At 30.7% G+C, this 19409-nt stretch overlaps 6 protein-coding genes across 6 annotated transcripts; 4 read left to right on the top strand and 2 right to left on the bottom strand.

Annotated features, from left to right (window-relative positions):
* Positions 1–46: 46 nt before the first annotated feature.
* Positions 47–520, bottom strand: Tsp_11560 (multiprotein bridging factor type 1). Its single transcript, XM_003373100.1, has one exon. It carries the CDS (start codon positions 518–520, stop codon positions 47–49), a length of 474 nt encoding a protein of 157 aa, XP_003373148.1.
* Positions 521–2534: 2014 nt separating this feature from the next.
* On the bottom strand, positions 2535–3096 carry Tsp_11559 (hypothetical protein). Its single transcript, XM_003373099.1, has 2 exons — positions 3025–3096; positions 2535–2786 (listed from the first exon to the last, which is right to left on the bottom strand). The coding sequence occupies exons 1-2, from the start codon at positions 3094–3096 to the stop codon at positions 2535–2537; spliced, it is 324 nt and encodes a 107-aa protein (XP_003373147.1).
* Positions 3097–3312: 216 nt separating this feature from the next.
* On the top strand, positions 3313–5364 carry Tsp_11558 (N-acyl-phosphatidylethanolamine-hydrolyzing phospholipase D). The gene is made up of 8 exons (XM_003373098.1): positions 3313–3351; positions 3771–3783; positions 4057–4196; positions 4251–4454; positions 4515–4781; positions 4935–4998; positions 5020–5201; positions 5260–5364. Exons 1-8 carry the CDS (start codon positions 3313–3315, stop codon positions 5362–5364), a joined length of 1014 nt encoding a protein of 337 aa, XP_003373146.1.
* Positions 5365–6263: 899 nt separating this feature from the next.
* On the top strand, positions 6264–10131 carry Tsp_11557 (cullin family protein). The gene is made up of 13 exons (XM_003373097.1): positions 6264–6381; positions 6524–6889; positions 6961–7021; positions 7122–7260; positions 7492–7798; positions 7863–7980; positions 8035–8204; positions 8276–8427; positions 8525–8674; positions 8759–9017; positions 9149–9408; positions 9767–9942; positions 10086–10131. Exons 1-13 carry the CDS (start codon positions 6264–6266, stop codon positions 10129–10131), a joined length of 2322 nt encoding a protein of 773 aa, XP_003373145.1.
* A 608-nt stretch (positions 10132–10739) lies between these two features.
* Tsp_11556 (conserved hypothetical protein) lies at positions 10740–11405 on the top strand. Its single transcript, XM_003373096.1, has 3 exons — positions 10740–10887; positions 10910–10934; positions 11066–11405. Exons 1-3 carry the CDS (start codon positions 10740–10742, stop codon positions 11403–11405), a joined length of 513 nt encoding a protein of 170 aa, XP_003373144.1.
* A 2142-nt stretch (positions 11406–13547) lies between these two features.
* Tsp_11555 (conserved hypothetical protein) lies at positions 13548–18041 on the top strand. The gene is made up of 7 exons (XM_003373095.1): positions 13548–13584; positions 14186–14316; positions 14907–15078; positions 15579–15719; positions 15888–16006; positions 17205–17390; positions 17571–18041. Exons 1-7 carry the CDS (start codon positions 13548–13550, stop codon positions 18039–18041), a joined length of 1257 nt encoding a protein of 418 aa, XP_003373143.1.
* The last annotated feature ends 1368 nt before the right edge of the window (positions 18042–19409 follow it).

Below are 19409 nucleotides of genomic sequence, written 5' to 3'. Positions count from 1 at the left end.
AAAGCCCTTTAAAATTCCATAAAACTACCGCAGTCTGCTTCATTCTTTACTTTTTTTCCGCTTGTTTCCCTTTCGGAACTTTAGTTTGAAGCGGCTGGCCTTTATCCTTCCCACGAAGCTTGATACCAATAGCACGTTCAATTTTACCCAAAATTTGATTATTCACAACAGCCCGTCCGGATTCGTATTCAACAATAACAGACGGCTTTTCGTTGATCTGCTTCGCCAGTTCAGCCTGGGTCCACTTTTTCTCTTGCCGCCCACGTTGAATCAAACGGCCCACCTCCATGCCCACCGTATTGTGATGGAACTCTTCCAAATCGCTGGACAACTTGCTCACACTGGCCGACATCTGATGTTGCCTGTTCGTGGCTGCGTTGAACTTCTTGCTGGTTTCAATCTCTTGGCCACTTCGCTGAGCCGCACGAACCACTTTTTCCTGGCGAGCCTCACTTTTACGCGGTTGATTCTTACGCAAAATGGTCACCGTATCCCATCCAGTGTTGCTTTGCAAATTCATCTTTCAATTCATCACAGTTACTGAGCAATCATCAAATTTAAATAACAGATAATAAAGTAATCACCGGATTATTTACCGCCGTGTGCCAAAAAAACAAAAACAACAAAAAAAGCTGTTCACATTTTAATAATATAACAAACATTGTTAAAAAACTCACCTTTTAAAGTAAAAAAGAGCAAAAAACTATCGAATAATAATTTTCATCAAGTTATCATCAAAATCTCATTCACGCTGTACAAATGGTACATAATTTAACACAACTAACACTAACTGCAATAACTAGTCTGCATTTTCTTCATAAAATACAGTAAACTTTCACTATTAAACTGTAAACAAAATTGATGAAGCTATACAAATTGGGGGCGATGAAAATCATTAAACTGTTCGTAGTTGCCAGATTTTTTCAAAAAATTACACCGCGTTCATATTTTAACTGAAACAACTTCTCCAAACAATCTCATTCTAACTAAATACTAATATAATAGTAAAATCCCAATATCCCATACAATGCACTGATTGGTAAAGTAAAATCTTAAAAAATGAAAATAACACTTCTATCGATTTTATTTAAAAACTGTCTGTATATTTATTTTGAAAAGCATTTCAATATCTATAATAGGATATTACACAAAATAAATAATGATCTATAAAACCAAGAGTCCGTTTATTTTAAATATAGTAGAAAGAATCGTAAAATAATAAACTGAACAAACAAACTGAACAGCTAAAAAACAAACTTTACATACACATATTACCAGGAGTGGAAAACTTGAATGCATAAGTAACTACCTTTCAAACTTTTATTATCATCATAATAATATACAAGTCTATTTGAAGTAAACTTACACATAACAGCACGAAACTGAGAATAACATAACATAACAACAACTAAAACATACTTTTACCAAATACAATACCAAATATAATAACTTCTAAAAATGGTATAGAAACACAAAAATGTATTATCCAGCAAAAAAACCCAACTTCAAAATAGTCGCAACAAGTACTAAATAATTAAGTGAATTACTAAAAAATACAGTACACATTGTGATTTAAAGGTACAAACAACTAAAATCCAAAAGTGAATGATGCAATGCTTGCATTACATAAAATAAACAAATGATGAAAGAAAATATCATCTAAATCTTTTTGCTTCATGAGAAAAAAATAGCGTTAATAGGATTTTTATTGTACAAGTGAAAATCATTGCATATTTATTAATTTTGAAGTATAGTATGAAATGTATTGCCATTTTTAATATCTTAATATCAACGTGATAATTATTTAAAACCTTTGAAGTAAAAGGAGAATTTCAAGTCATGTCGTGGTATTTCATCTTAAACATCAACGCCCAACGTAGATTATGGAAAGGGTATTAAAAAGTAAACGTTGCGACATTTTTTGTAAACATTCTCCATGAATTCAATGGTTGATAAACACTCAAATAATAAAGTATCCCTTTCAAATAATTACTTAGTATAAAAAATATATAAAGAATTTGTGTATAAATACTTATTATGAAATGTATGATCATTATTTCTGACTTCAAAGTGTGGGATTTGTCAACTGATTAAATTAAATATATAAATTATTTAACATTTATGCCATACATAATGCATTGTTTAATTATTTAGTTGATGAATTATCAGTCAAAAAATGTATCGAGTAAAAACATGTAATTGCTATATGCAGATCTTTATTCCTTCATGTGCACGTCAAATGGAACTGATACTAGATAACCCTCGCAATTTCTATTCAATTTTGTTATTCTTTTCAAAGTTTTTAATCGCCATCTGCTGTCGGAATTTTGAATACTGAAACTTCGCAATTCTTTTCACAGCAAAGAAACCGATGATGAGCTAAACAAATAAAAATTACATTAAAATCTTTAATATATAAGCAAAATATATTAGTAAAAATTGTACATGTAAAAATAAAAAAGTTGCATACCTCAAAAATGAGAAATATTGTTTGCAAACCGTCTACAGCGCGCTCTAAAGGCAAAGCATTCAAATCAGAACTGATACTCTGATAAATCATCATGGGAAATTGTAACATCAGTGTTGTAATCCAAAAGCCAGCCAGCTTTGGTACCTAAAACATGAACAATACTTCTTTTATTAAAATAGAGAAAATAAACTGAATCACTTCCATTTTCTGACAAATTGCCAACAAAGCCCAAGTATAAGCGAACAATTTCCACCACAATCATTACAATGTGCGCGATGACCAAAATTGATTTTTGCGTGCCATCCAATGTAGAATACTGCAAATGCAATCGCTTAAATTTTGCATGTACGCTATAGTTGCTACCTAGCAACCAGTTCATTTCATCATTAATCTCCATAAAATATACATTGAAGTATAAAAATGTAAAAATTTCTTTTGCTTAAACACTTATGTTTTACATGTCAATTTATACACAAAAACACAGTATTGCTGATTAAATTCATCATTACAACTAAAATGTCATTGATATGAAAAGCGACAGCAACATGCCATACCTTTTGAAATAGAGTATACAAATGAGCTGTCACCCAACATGGAGCAAAATAAGCATTAAAATAAACTGTCATCTGCAATGGCAAGCTGGAAATAATTTCTAAAATAAAAATCGAATATAAGTACTTGAAAAAAACCAAACTATACGCATGCACCTCTTTTAAGTGGAGCTGACATGACGAATCATATATTAAAATATAATCAATAATACATACAAGTAGAATATATAAACAGATATTCTAAAATTTGAAATGACACCAATATATATAATCAAAGCGTGAGATTATTAAATGTGTTATACTGTAATAGACAAAAGTACTAACGTGACAGTATTAGTCAATTTTAATTTAAACTTATTGTATCAGTTATTTCTACATATGTTTTCATAATCATATATGATGAATTAATTAATATGTTGTCATATTTTTCACTGTTCTTTTAACTACTAAATGGTCAAAGACATCTACTTATGGTTTATTTCACTTAGTGTTAATGAATTGAAATGCACGTACAATCAGTGCAATTTGATATTTGATATATTAATTTATTATTTAATGAATTAAATAATATAATTGTTCTTGCAAAATTACGTTTTTAATTTAAGTTGTAATTTCAAGAATTTTTAATGTGAAGCCCAATAAATATCTTTCTTTGGATAAATTAGTTTAGGACACACCACTATGCCAATATGAACTAATAAAGGAAAATAATAGAGCTGAACTAAATCATATTTAGTTTGAACTTTCAGTCTTTGTTTTACGGTAATTGTTTGAGAAGAATTTATTTTAAAATGGGTTGCAGTAAAGATTGTTGTTTTTCTTTAAAATATTTTACTTTTATTTATTTAAATTTGATTTTTAATTACTCTTTAAAATTTTTTATATAAATTTTGATTCGTTGAAATTTGGTTGCATAATTGTTGATGCTGCTGTTTATTCTTGGCGTATTTTGTGTTTCACAAAAGGGTCATTTATTTAGAAATTTCAAATAATTGTATTTTTAGCATTAGTTTTTTAAAAACTGCACTATGATAGATATAAAAAAATGGAGCCCGTTGGTTAGGGCTGGGAGATTTCAAATTCCTTGGAAATCGGAAGCTTCCCTTCCTGGTATTTTTGCATTCATAAGATGGAAATTAGGATCAAAGCATGATCGTTGCTTCTGCGATGCCGAGGTAAGTCATGTGAAGTTCTGTTGACATTTTTGAAGATTGACGAACATAATTCAGCATAATTTGGAAACGGTAGTTCCTGAGTTCAATAACGAAAGCCGAATTGAAGGTCTCCATGCTACTTGGCTTGGGCATGCTTCTTTATTGGTGAAAATGAAAGACGGCGTTTTCCTCACTGATCCAGTGCTGAATGAGCATCACAGCTGGTTCGGCATCAAAAGGATCATGCCCACTCCATTTTCAATATCTGATTTACCTAAAGTAAACTGAGAATTTTTCTTAATGAAATTCATTATTTTTTGGGGTGTGTTTGAATTTCAGATCAACGCGGTGCTTATTAGTCATAATCATTATGATCATCTTGATGCTACTACAGTTGGGACGTTGAATGAACGTTTTGGTGATAGCTTGACTTGGTTTGTGCCAATGGGTTTGCGTGAGTGGTTTCTGCAATTTCAATGCAAAAATGTTCACCAGCTTACCTGGTGGGAGGAGATGCAATTTAAAACAGAAGAAGGAGAATCGTTCACAATTGTCTGTTTACCAGCACAGCATTGGAGTTGGAGAAGCCCTTTGGATAAAAATAAGGTACACTGAAAAACAATATATTTGGTTTTATGAACGATTATCACAAAATTTAAAAGTGAGATTAGAGAAAATAGAAATTTGCGAATGATGCAATTCGAGAGATTTGTAATTTATTGGCATAATTAATCACTTTATTAATTATTACCGTATCAGTCGCTGTGGTGCAGTTGGGCAATTATTGGAAGGAATCGGCGGTTCTTCTTTGCCGGCGATACAGGTTATTGTTCTTCTTTTCAAGACATCGGCAATGCTTTTGGACCGTTTGATTTGGCGGCGATTCCTATTGGCTGTTACGAGCCGAGGTGGTTCATGAAATTTCAGCACGTCGATCCTGGGGAAGCGGTGCAAATCCATTTGGATGTTAAAGCTCGTCAGTCATTGGGCATCCACTGGGGAACGTTTCGAATGGGCGCTTATGAAGTAAGTGAAGGGTTTGAACAATTGAGAACAGCAAAATTTTGCTCAAAGCATATTTTAGCACCCAACTGAACCTCCCTGCAAACTGAGGCAAGTGCTCTCTTCTCGAAACTTAGGAAATGATTCGTTTCTAACTCTGCCCCAGGGTGGCAGTTTGAAATGTTAATCCAATGCTGAAATGATGTTTTGGCAAGCTTTTCGTCGCATGTTATTTTCAAGTTGAAATGAAAGTTTGTTTTGCTGCCTAAGCAAAAGTATTTACAAAAGACGACAAAACTGATAATTGAAGTAAAACATTTTATTGTCATTATTGTATGATGCATTTTATTTATTTATTTATTTATTTATTTGTTATTTATGTTGTCAGAAATGAATTTGTTGTTTCAATATGAAAAAATCGCCGGTAAAAGTAAAACAGTGCAATTTCATAATAATATCGTTTACTTGCGTCAATTTCAATTAAGGCATCCTATGCTTAAACTTTCCGAGATTGGTCAAATTGCAGAAGCTGATCTTAATAACCGCCTTGCTTTATGATCGTTATTTCTTTTTCTGCATTGCTTTACTATGTTTTTCTTGGCAATGTTGACTTTTTGTTTACTGTCAGAATCAACGAAGCATCTTCAATGATTTTTAAATTGCAAAAAATCAAATAAAATTCATTTTTCTTATTCTATATTTGAAAATGAATTCGCCACTTCAAAAATATGTAATTGCCTTATCCGCAACTGCAATATTTTAAAGAATCACGTAAAATAGTGTTTTTATAGTAAAAAAATAATTAAAATTACCATTTCAGTATTTACGTAAAACATATTCGAATATTTAAATGTAAATGACAGTAATATTTGAAGCATAAAATGCTTTTGAAATAATACAGTATTATGCAAATATTTAATACTTGCTTGTTACAGTCAGTTTTACAGAAAGCGGAACTAGCAGTATCATGTTGAATGGATATTAAGTGACTTAAAAATATTAGATTATTATAAATCGAATTGGTATTGGTGAAAAAGTTTCTTTCTCTGAGTACGTTTTCTCACATCATAGATTGTTAATATTTTCATGGCTTCTGAAGAGTCTGAATTTTATCCGTGCAATGAATGTACAAGAGTTTTTTGGACCGAATTTGAAAAGGAAAAGCACGTTTTATCATGTCACACTGGAGCACTCGTTTGGAAAGGTATGTCAATGATTGAGGCTGGGTAGTATACAGAACAGAGATTTGAAGAATTTTCTAATCATGCACTTTATTATTATTAATACGAATGATTAGAAACAATTTTTGATTGTTATTTGTTGTCATGTGGAATGTCAATTTTAAGGAGTGCGATTGATGTATCCGAGCTGTGTGCAATCGAACTGTCGTTTTATTTTTGAGTGTGAATTGAAGAATCGCATTTTGCCAGAATTCTTTGATGAAATTGAAAAGGCTATAGATGAACATGTTCTAGCAGGGAAAATTATTTCAAAGAACATCTTGAAGTATATTGACGTATTTAACCGTGCAGTTTCGGTTTTATATGTAAATTTGAAAAAATACGAGAATGGAGATTTTGAATTGGATTGGCGCAGCATTGTTGAAGAATTTAAAAAGCAGTATCATTCGTTAAATCCGGTCAAATTTGAGCAGTTGTTTGAAGTGTTATATCGTGTATGGTTTTGGATTTATTTTTCGGACCAGGCCTCAAGTTTGTTTTTAATGGACGGGTGAATTTAAAGAATTTTGACAAATCAAATATTTTTTATTTGTAGAATTCAGTAGACGTGAAGAGAATCGGAGAACGAGTTGCCTGGTTTGTTCAGAAGACTCAGCTAGCTGCGTATGTGAAGAGTTTCGGTCAAAAATTATAGAAGCGAATAATTTTCTGTATAATGGCACATTGTGTATTTTGCTTTTTGTTTACGATTTTAAAATTTTAGCATCGCTTTGGATTTCCGAATTCCTGAGTTAAGTCTGCTGTGTTTGCGGATTGCTCAGGGTATGGTGAGGGATAAAATTGTCATTGTTGTTCGAAGGTTGGAAGAATACGAATTTCGCGGACTTCAGAATATTTTTTCCGTAAGTTTAAATTTAAAATACGACAAAATTAAAAATGATTTGTTGAAAATAATTTATTCCATTTTATACAACAAATAAATAAAGAGTAAAAAAATGAGTTTAAATAAACTATTTTGTTACTAATTGTAAAAATTATTTTTTACATTTTGATGATTGCTATTAATATTTTCTAATTCATTGAATGAATTATTTTGTAATATGTTGCAGTTGAATATTTTAATATATTTTCAGTATTTGAAAAAAGTGGTTTTTGGTTGGTTGTATGTAGTTATGAGGAGAAAAGTCATGGATCCGTTTGCAGGGGATATAGATGTTAACACCTTTCTTTTGAGATGTGAAGCGAACTTGCAAATGGCTACTTTTGAAATATATGGGCGAACTTTGATCAGCATGGTTTTTCAATTAATAGAAACTTTTCCGAGCAGTTATCAAATTTGGATGGATCTGCGTTACTGTATGCAACGCACTGGACCATGTTTGGATGGTGATTTTATCAATGAAGTGAAAAAATTTGTCAAATTACGCATTCTGGCCCAAAGTGACCACTCGAATATTGTTTTTAAATTATCTGAAAGATTTTGATTTGTGCTTGTCACTTGCAGATACGACCACAGCGAGAATTTTGATTCTCTACATTAAACTGTACCGAGCACTGCACATTGTTTTCATTCCTGACAGTATGGCGACTGGCATTTTTCATAATATTCAAGCATTTTTGAAGTAATATTTTTGTATTAATATTTTGTTGAGCATTATCAAAATTCAACATTTCAGAAGTCGATGTAATTTGTTATCCCGAGCGATAGCATTGTTCAGACGGCCCAAGTTGATGAAATATCTTGGCCAAGAGCTCTGCTTCAACCCGGAGACATTTCCTGATGAATGTACAAATGAATTGGAGAACAAATTCAAATATCCGGTCGAATCACTGATGGACAGACCAGGTTGAAGGGGAACTGTTTTTGTTGAATTAGTTTGATTTCTGGTCGATTTTTTAAATCTTTCTTTCTTGCAGGTATCTATCCGGCAACGGGAAAAAATTTTATCACTGCCAGGATGTTGATAGATTTATCAGGTTCTCAGCAAGATTTTTTCAACGAATATCGAAAAATATTGTCAGCGAAATTGATAAGGCGATTTTACCATGCGGTATCGATGCTTAGTATTGTTTGAATGAAATTGATTTTCATCTGTTTAATTGATGAAATATAAATTGTTGGAATTTTATTGTTTGCAAATGTTTATCAGTGCTGTTTAATTTCAGTGTGCATTTGAGTATCACATTTTGAAATCAATTGATTCACCGGCAAATTCGGATTATCACTATCAATGTCAGATGATGGTTCGTGATGTTTTCAATTCGAAAACATTTGAAATTTCTTATAGTGAAAAAATGATGAGAGAAAACATAAAAGTAAGTGAATGAAGTAGTTGCAATGAATTTAAATTATAATTAAATAAATAATATTAAAGTTCGCTTGTTTTCATATTCTTGTAGTTGATGCCGGTGCATTGCATAGTAGCATCTGCGAATAGTTGGCCAGAGTTTGCCAAAGAATCGTTGGTTTTGCCGGATTCGATTGGTGAATATTTTGCAAAAATTTCCGAATATTTCAAACAGTGGAAACGAAGTCGAATTTTGCATTTGATACCAAATTTGGGTTCAGTACATTTGCAGATGCGTCTGAACGGACGTGAAATGCAGTACATAGTTGAGCCATGTTGCGCGTGCATCATCTTGCAGTTTGCTAATAATAGTAATAATTATCATAATCATTGCATCATCATCTATATAATCTTGTCAATGTTTGTTTGTTTGTTTGTTTGTTGATTTGAAGTGAATATTATTAATAATTGTAATTAATGATTTGTGAAAAATATTTTTCAGTTGAAATATCGATTGCTGAATTGTGCGAAAAATTGAAAGCGCCGTACAAGGAAATTGAACGCAGTTTGAATTTTTGGTTTCAAGCCGGTGTGTTGGGGTCGAAAAAAAATGCAAATTGGTATCTTCGTCCAAGTTCTAATTGGGTTTCTCAGGCTTGCATCGGCAGACGTCCTTGTGAAGAAATTGGAATTGAAGACGAATTCGCAATATCAGAAGAGGATGGAGAAGACGCCATCAATGAATACATCTTAAGTCTTGAAGTAAGTAACTATCTTTTCTTTTTTTGTATTGTATTGTATTGTATTGTAACATAAATTTGGCGAGGAAATTTAAAATTTCCCCATTACGTATACTATTGCATTTTAGCTTATTAAAACGAGGAAGTGTATGCTTTTTTGTATATTGAATTATTAGCTTATTAAATGAAATTGTTTTGCCTCTCTTTGTAGAAAAGGTTACTTTTCACTTTTCATGTAAATTGAATCAATAAACGCTCATTGAAAGCATTCGTTTCGATTAGTGGAAATTTAATTGCTTATCAGAATAATTTAATTAAAATTTTTTCTTTTGTTGTTGTTGTTGTTGTTGTTTTTAATTATTTCGAATTTGAAATTTTAGGAATATTGGCCGACAATGCGAGGTTGGTTTCAAAGATTTGAATCGCTCACTCCAGATCGGGCATATTTGATGTTGAAAATTTTGGTTCGCCAAAAAGAAATGCTCACGGTAGATATTGTGAAAAGATATTTTCAAATGAAATTAGAGCAGGGTGCTTTAATTAGCGATAACGACGCGTATAAAATCCGCCATTGAATCCTTTGCTCTGCTCGTTAAAGTATTCCTTTATTTATTATTTGTTTTTTTCTGCTTTTATTTTTCCACTACTAACTTTTAATTGTGTTTGTTTGTTTACTGATTTCTTGTATTTGTATTGCAGAAATAGCGATGGTTGGCAGTGTTTGCCGTTGAAATTTTTTGCATAAAGCAATTATAAACAATCGTTAATTTCATTTGTACATATTTTGTTTATTGCATTTCATGTATTTCAGTTGGTGAGAAACATTTTAAAAAAAGGCAAAATAAACAGTACAGATATCGAGTGAAGTGAAGAGATTCAGTTTAAATTAAGTTTATTTTAATAATAAAAGAAAATTGTTGTACTATACATTGATTAGAACAGTATTTATTTTTTTATTAATTTAGCCAGTGCTAATTGAATGTGAAGGAAGAAGATGTTTCAAAAGTTGAAGAACACATGATGTAATTTGTGAAAAGAAATTTATCAAATTGAAAATTATTATTATTATTATTATTATATAAGGATTAAAATGAAAAAAGAGAAAGTTTAATCAATTATTGTGAATTTCAGCGAAAAGATTTATTTTCAAGCTGTTATTGAATTAACCATTCATTCATTCAATGGTGAGATTTAACTGTAGCTGGTGGTCTTCGGTGAAAATGAAGACAGCTGCTTGAATATTTATTTATTTACCCTGATTAATGTGAACGAAGCTTCATCCGAGGATTTAATTTCTACTGTTAAAGTAGTGAAAATCAAAACTTATTTCTTAATCAATGTTCATGTGAAGTGATGAATGACAAGAAATCTGATACTGAAATTGCTTCGCTGTGCTCAGTGAATTTCACAATCGGCATACTTGTGGTCGTTATCAACACAATTCCATTTTCCATGTTGCTTGTGATGAAGAAGTTCAATTCTGAAATTAGTTTGGTTTTCGGTATGTAACTTTAATAATTTAGGTTCCTTAGACGTTTCATTCCTTAGGTATAAGTAAATAAATAAATATATATATATAATAAAATGAAATATCTGTCATTGTATTATTTAAATTTTGTTTTGAGTTTAATTTACTTTTCTTTAATGAAAATTATGCTTTTTGCTTTATTCAGTTTCAGTAACTATACAAATGATCGACGGTGTGCAGTTTTTGATTCGTGGTGTTCGATGCAATACAATCAGCAAGTGGTCCTACGTACCGTTGGTATTTATAGGGGAATGTTTGATGACAAACTTCGAAATTTATTTGCGCTTGTTTTACCATTTGGCTCGCGTTTGCACAATGACTCTTATCACAGTCAACTGCATTCTGCTCTTCTTGATGCCGAGAGTTCATCAAAAATTGGAAAAATGGAATTTTTTTCAAATTTTAATTTTAATATTGACCATCCTGAGCGTGCTTTATGCAACTGTAATTTGTTTGTACGTTTGGATGAATGGAAGTGGTGGTGGTGGTAAAATTCCTCAGTTTTGCTATTATGAGCAAGTTTTGCCCAGAAATTACCGACGCTTGGCGTTTGTGTTCAATTTTGTGCTGTACAATTTAGATGTGTTCTTTATTATTTTCATAATTTTGAAGCATCAATTTCAAAAACGGTTTTCTGATTCGAAAGAAAAACTATCCGAATCCAAGGAAAGAATAGCAATCGTCTGTCGACTGGCAGTTTTCATTGTAATTGAAGCTTCTCTGCGAATTTATCCGAAAACATTTTTCTCATTCATGCTCAAAGAGAGTACCAATTTGACAGTTCCAAACATCCTCTACTGGTCTAGCAATATTTTAGCTTCCATTTATTCCGTCATTTACTGTTTCATAAATCCATGTATCAAGCACTTCTTTAAAAAATTTTAAAGATATAAAAGAAACATTCTTTATTCCAATTTATGGCGAATTGAATTTCAAAAATTAACTTTAAATAAATAAAGTAAGTACAAATCGTCTAGTCTAATTGAAATCAAATCGAATTTGATAAAATAAAATAAAAACGAAGAAGAAAATGAAAATGCTTTTGATTATTAAAAGCTTTACTTCATTAAAATATTTTTAATAAAAAAAACATCATACGGTTCTATTTCATTCGATTCTACAGACAGTTTTTAATGAAAAATGTAAAAATTGAAAGTAAGAAAATAATAAGCTCAGCAACATGAATTTCTCAAGCATAATGACAAAATAAATTTTAAAGTAAATCAAATACAATTATTATATTAAATTAATAAAAATACTACTGAAAATGTATTTCAATATAAAGGCTGAAAATTAAAATATTCAATTAATTCCGCATAATAACAATAAATACTACGATTTATCATACACACGGACGATATGAAAGTAAACTGATCTTCTTTTCAACCTTCTTCTAACTAACTGGCAGCGTTGTTTTTTTTTTGCATTTTTCAGAACTTCAAAAGCAGATTTTTACTCATTTATAGTTTCTTTTATGCTAGCTGTTTCAATTTAATTATTGATTAGTGAACGTTATTTTTAAATTGATTGCTGATTTTTAATCTTAATTTCAACCTCAGCAACTTCATATTATTTCTAATAACACTAACAATAATGTCAATTATATTGAAATCTAAAACAATCTCTCTAATTTTCATTTTATTATTAATTTTAGATTATGAATAATTCATTTTACAACAAAGATATAATTACATGATTAGAATGTAACAATGAACGAATCTTAAAGTTTATTCATTAGAAGAGAACATGCTGATGATCAGCATAAATAGATAATCACCATACTTGTTTTTGTTGTTATTAATAAAAAAGGTAATTATATACATTTTTATAAAGAATCATTTCTTAACTTTTAATAATTGTACTTTTACGTGAATTTTTGATTCAATTCCAATTATTTGCAATTTATGAATGTGTAACGCCGGCACCTCGCTCGATTACACTTATTTGGTTATATAAATGATCAGTCAGGACCAGAAGATTATCATTGCTATTAATTGCTAACTTGATCTCATCAAAATACCGACTGTTTTTCTGAGAGATGAAAAGCAAGTGCGCTTATCTGGATCAGCATATTTTAGTGATGCAACACTTGACAAACTTGGGGTTCGTTTTACGAGGGTAACCCAAACTGAACTACTCCAAGTTAGAAGATGCACGGCAAGGGGAGGTGCATGTAACACATGAGCTACTGTCAATCAAACCGCATTTGGACAGCATGTGAACAGTGCCAAGCATGAAAGCGCCGCTAACTAGATAACGGTAGCCTTATGGCTCATGTGGCCTCTGAACACGTCACGACCGTATAAAAGCACGTCAAAAACACCATCTGAAGAAGTTATTACATGGACTTCGTTCGGGTTCTACATGTCTATTTGTGATATTAGAAGCGAGTTTGCTTTCGATTCTATGCAGCTAGTATATCTCGCATTATTGGGTCCTGTGTATGGATTTTAGATAAAGTAACATTACCACTGTTGGCATTTTGATTAGCCTGGCAAACGCTCGACTAAGCACCAAGCTGATGAAAAAGAATCTTGATCATTTGTAATGGCTGAATATTGTAGAGTTTCAAAAGTAAATGGATTTTTCTTAAACATTATGGTGAATCCATTTGTCCTGAATCCTTTTGAAAAATGGCTGCCGTTCCTGATGCGCATAGCAGCAATTCAAGTTTCCCATTTCAGTTTCTTTTTTTTATTTTTAGCAGTTCTCAAAAGCTGCGACACTTTTTATTTTAGCTTGCTGTATTGTTTTCTTGTTCAAGAAGAGAGAGTAAAGAAGTCTGGCAAATCTTTTTGTTCTTCCTCCTTTATATAAATATCAGAGACTGCCTAGCAATTTCCTCTTTTATAAAATAAAATAAAATTGCTTAAGTAGAAAAGTAATAATAATTCCACTCCTGTACAATTAAGAATTTTTGAAGCGTTAGCATTTATGATACCGTTTTTAAAGCTTTTGTATTTAAAACGGCCAATCTTAAAAAATTGCATATACAAATCAACATTGCTTTGTTGTTGAGTAATAAAATAAAAGACAACGTGAATAGCCTCTATTTAAAAATTTATATTAAAATCAGCAGGAAACCTAAACGTAGAGAACAGAATTTCTGAAATAATAATTGCCGAAAGTGAAAAACTATCTTATTGACGTAAAATTAAATATATGCAAGAAAAATAAATTGATATAATTAAATATTATTAACTTTTAATGCATAAATGAAATATTAAATGAAAATAATCATAAAAATAAAAGGATAAAAGTTACTTTTAAGGCACAAAACAATATTCTTACTGCATAAGTTTGGAAAATATTAGCCGTGTAGAGACGAGCATCATACACCAACATGGTAATAGACTAGATGAAGCAATAATAAGCAACAAACTTGCTGGCGGAATTGCATGCGTTATTCCAAATTTTAATTTTCCCCATATTTCAATGATTCAAGACTTCATTTGAATTCAAAAGATTTTAGTTGATATGACTAACAACAAGATAACAAGATTTTAATATTTTCAATAATTTATGGCTGCAGGTTTGTTAATGTATTCCTCTTGGAATTCTTATTTACGCTGCTCAGCTAAAAAGTATTTTTCTGCTAAAACTATGAAAAACAAGAATATTATAAAAAAGCAACAAATAAGAATATTATAAAGCAAAAAATAAAAAGAATAATATGAACAAAAAACAAAAAAAAGTTTGAACACTTTTAACTAATCCATGTGCAAAGTTAACAAATAAAATAATAAATTAAATGGTGAAATGGCTTGAATTAATGAGGTGAGGTATGCATTGAAGATTGTCATTTACTTTGCTTTATTAAAGCACGGATAATTCAGTCGACGAAGAAAGAAATATCCCTAGATGATTTATAGCTATAAAGTTCTTTTGGTTCGTTAACTGAATGGTAACTTCCAGATAATTTTATAGTATCTTGTTTTTATTTATGCCCTTAATACTTTTTTAAATTTTATTTCAAATAATTTGTGTTTAAGATGACAAATATGACTGTATATCCAGGCTCATTTTTGTTAGATGATCTAAAGCCATTGGATATGCATCCTGTTCTCAGTACAGTATTTGTATTAATTGGTATTATATCACTTATTTGTCATGGTTTTGTATTTTGCCTTCTCTGTGCTAAACGAAACTTTGACTATGAGCAGAGTATGATTTTCGGTACGTCTTTAATTCAGAAACCTTAACTTTAATTTATCTTTAACTGAATTGAAACAATTTCTTTTAATCAGAGCTTTCATGCTATCAAAAGCGAATCATTATGTCATATTTAAATGTAGCATTTCAAATGTTTATTTAAAAAATCAACGAAATGTTAGACTGTTCAACAAAGTGACATATAATGTAAAGACATTCACTGATAAATTCATTGAGAATTGTGCATATTTTGATAATATAATATTTTAAAAATCAGATTGAATAATAACAAAAAAATACAGTTTCAAAGAAACAGAAATAATATTAAATGTAGAAATATTGTGCATGACGTAATTTGATTGAGTAGCAAAATGCAAAACATTTGCATAATAACATTCCTTAAAAATATTTTATTATCAGAGTAATTTGATTTGAAAGCGTACATGTTTAATTATTTTTAGGAAAATTCAGTGAAATTTTACGTCCAGTTCAAAACAAATAATTTTCTTTAGGCTATTTAGTAAATCAGATTTTGGATGCAATACGCTTTACAATTCGAGGGCTTCGCTACAAAGTTATGAACAATTGGGTTTACATTCCACTTGTTCCCGTTACTGAATGCCTCTCAACTAATTTTGAATTACCTCTTGTAGGTTTCAATCACTTTAGCAAAGCTTGCATAACAACAGTCCTAACATTCTCTTGCCTTGTTATGCTGTTTAAACAAACATTGTTGCAATTGCAACATTTTATGAAATGGATTATTGTTTCTTTGTATATTTTTTGCACTTTAACAACTACAGGAATATTAATTTATATAGTTCTAACCAAAGGAGACGATAAAATGATGCAGATTTGTCCTCATCCTGAATTATTTCCGCAATCTTATCGAATCTTGAGAAGATACTTCAATTCTGTATTTTACAGTGTAGATATTGTAGTTATTGTTTTCATAATTCTATACAGCAACATGCATCGAAAAGCAGTGCAAATAGAAGAAAGAATTCAGTACAAAGAAAGAATTCATGCCATATATCGAATTATTATTTTTGCTATAACGGACATTTTGTTTCATCCGAAATTTGTATTCATTTATATTCCAACGATTAGTCTTTCTCACGATGTAATCTATGTATTGCTTTTAATCGACAGTCTATGTTCATCATTTTATATAATTATTTACTGCTTTTTGAATTCACAAATCAAAGCATTTATGAAAGAATTATGGTATGTAAGTTAAAATCTAATGTATCCACTTTGTTATGTAACTATGCAGAAAATATATGTTCCTATAAAATAAATTTGGAAACTAAAAATTTTTTTCGACCTAATGAGCAATAAAAATGGTTGCTTTAGCAACAGAAATCGATTTTCAACATTTTAGATTCATTAATATTACGCTGCTTCGATTACTGCTTGTTTTATTATCTTTTCATGCTTCAATTTGTACCATTTTTACTCAATTCGCACATTACATGTTTTCTTTTTTTACTGCAATGTGCTATAGAACAATAGCATTCATTCATATATCAAAATTACATTCATAGTTATAAAAACATCTATAATTAATTTATCAAAACATATATTATAAATATAATGCAAAATTACAATCCTGATTAATATTACAAAACTTTAAAAATCATCATATTTTTACAAAAACATTATTACTGAACAATAAAAAAAATATGGACTTTTCAAATTTATAATTATTGAAATGTGCAATACGTATTAATTTCAAATTAATACTTTTAGAGAGAAATTAATTACAGTCGAGTTCATTCTTGATTATATTTAATCTTACTGTTTTGGTATCGTAAGAGGCGCTTCTACAAGTGTGCGTGAAGCATTAATTTGAAAAAGGACAATTTCGAAGCGTGCACATTTAAGTGTGAAGCAATTCTAGAATGGAATCGGTCAAAATTATTGTGGTTGGCGAATCCGGCTGTGGGAAAACAAGTTTCGTGCGTGCATTATTGGGTGAAGCAGCTTAAATCTATTTGAAAATATTTTTTATTTATTGTGTGATTTATTGAGAATATTTTAAAATTATTTAATCGACTTTTCTTTACTCTGTGGAAAAAATATTGTTATATTGTCAGTTTTGTTTCTTGTAAAAATGATAATTGCAAATTATGAAGAAGTACTTACTTCGTTTTCATGTTGCAGGTTGTCCAACTGCCGAGCCACCTGCAACTCTGGGTTGCAGTGTAGATGTGACATTGTATCAATATGCTCCCAGTATTGAGAAGCAGTTGTTCTTTATTGAACTTTGGGATATTTCTGGCGCTTCGTGTTATGAAGATATTCGAAAGATGTTTTACTGTGTAAATTAAATGCTCTTTTTCAGCAGTGCATCTGTGTTTGTGTATTGTTGATAATTAATTAGCATTTTCTGTCAGATCCAGAATTTTTAAAATTAAATTTCAGAATATAAATTCAGAATTCAAATGTTTGCAAGGGAATGTTTTGTGTACTGAAAAAATATTCTTTTTTTTCATTTTCAGAATGTTGATGGCATTATTTTCGTTTACAGTTTGGTTGACGGTAAATCTTCCGAAAGGGCAGTGAATTGGATAGTCGAGGTGTTGACGAAATGTGAAAAAGTCTCCAAACAGCCGATGTTGTTTGACCGTGAAGAGTACGTCACAGAGGAGAAGCCGCTGCTTGTGATTGGCACGAATTTTGATCGGAAAGAGGATGTGCCTCAAAATCAAATTTGTAAACGGTCTGTTGCTGCAAATTTCAACTTTTACTTTGACAGCGAATCTGAAATTGTATTCTTGAACTGTCGGTTGCGCATCATGCCTAGATCAACACCCGAAAATCAGATACACCGATTTTTTGATCGCGTTATTCAAAAGAAGTTTCGCTTGCAACGGCTTTTCCTTTACTCACCGATTGTGGGCACACCATCAACGTCTAAATCTCTTCTGAAAAAGTACCATCCACCTGCTACAATCACTTTTCGACGATAGGCAATACAAATGTCGTATTCTTTTATTACTTTTTTTTGTTTTTGAATAACAATAATCTTTTCCATTTTTATACATCGTACAAGACGTGCGTGTAAATCATTTATTAATCTGCTTCAGAAACATCGAACAATCATTCATCATCAGTAAAATAAGGCAAAACATCTATCTTGTCATGTATAGTTATTTATTTCAACAAAACCTAAATTCGAAACCATAATTTAAAAAAAACTGTTGACAAAAGCACGAACATACATATTCGTAAACAAGCAAAACACTATTGACATCCATTCATTCTGCTCCAATCAATAATACGTCAGCACCGCAGAAACGTCAATGATAATGGCAAAAAAATATATAGAACGGCCAATGCTAAGACACGTTACCTGTACAAAACAAACATCTTTTTTACTTACAGTAATATGAGCATCAATTCGAGTAAATAATATCGTAGGTAATTGTCAGAAATTCACTTAAATTATTAATCAACGCATACTATTGAACGCTCAAAGACTCTAGTCTGTTTCATCATGTTTTTTCTTTACATACTACGTGATTTTTAAACACACAATTTACTAAAAATTGTTGCTTACCTAATAAAATCAATGTAAAAAAAATCCTGCAAATTGGTGAACACGTCGAGCAAATGATGAGCAATCAATGATGATGATGATGATGAAAGGGCCTAAAAAATTTTCATCTAAAACACAAATGGTACAAAACTGCTTAGCAGTACGTACGCAATCAAATATTTTGTTTGTCAAATAAAATAAAATGCAAAACCAAAATAAAAGCTTCATATTTCTCCATCAAAACGTCAATGAATGACAAATACTAGACATTTTCCAATGGGCAAACTAATATATGATCCATGGTCGTTCATTATCCACGGTTTCAAAATTCACGCTTTTCTCCCTCCCTAGCTATGCCAGCTGCGCAATTTATAATGCATCTGATATACACGCAAAACACTAATAATATTTTAAAAAATTACGTTTAATTTTTAAGAAAATTAATAAATATATATATATATCTACACACATAAACATAAGTAAACAAAGCAGAAAAAATAAAAATAAAATAATCAATCAATAAAATTTTACAGACACATCAAACTGCAAAATAAAGCCATTTAACAACAATTTTCGAAATGGAAAAACTGCATTCAGCTTGCCTCTTGCTTGCTGCACTTACCTTCTTCTTCGTCTGCTTCACAAATAAACAAAAAAGAAATAACTTCAACATTACTACTGTTGGCTATTGAAAGAAAAACTCCGTTTTTTTTTTCGTAACTTCAACTTTTCAAAAGAGAAGATTAGCACAGTGCCGACAGTTGACAGTTGAATTTTCGACGGGCAATTTCAACTTTTT

Source organism: Trichinella spiralis, assembly GCF_000181795.1.
Source record: "Trichinella spiralis strain ISS 195 chromosome Unknown Scfld7, whole genome shotgun sequence".
NCBI lineage: Eukaryota > Metazoa > Nematoda > Enoplea > Trichinellida > Trichinellidae > Trichinella > Trichinella spiralis.
Note: the sequence above shows the minus strand (reverse complement) of the source record. Positions and strands in the feature narration are given on the sequence as shown.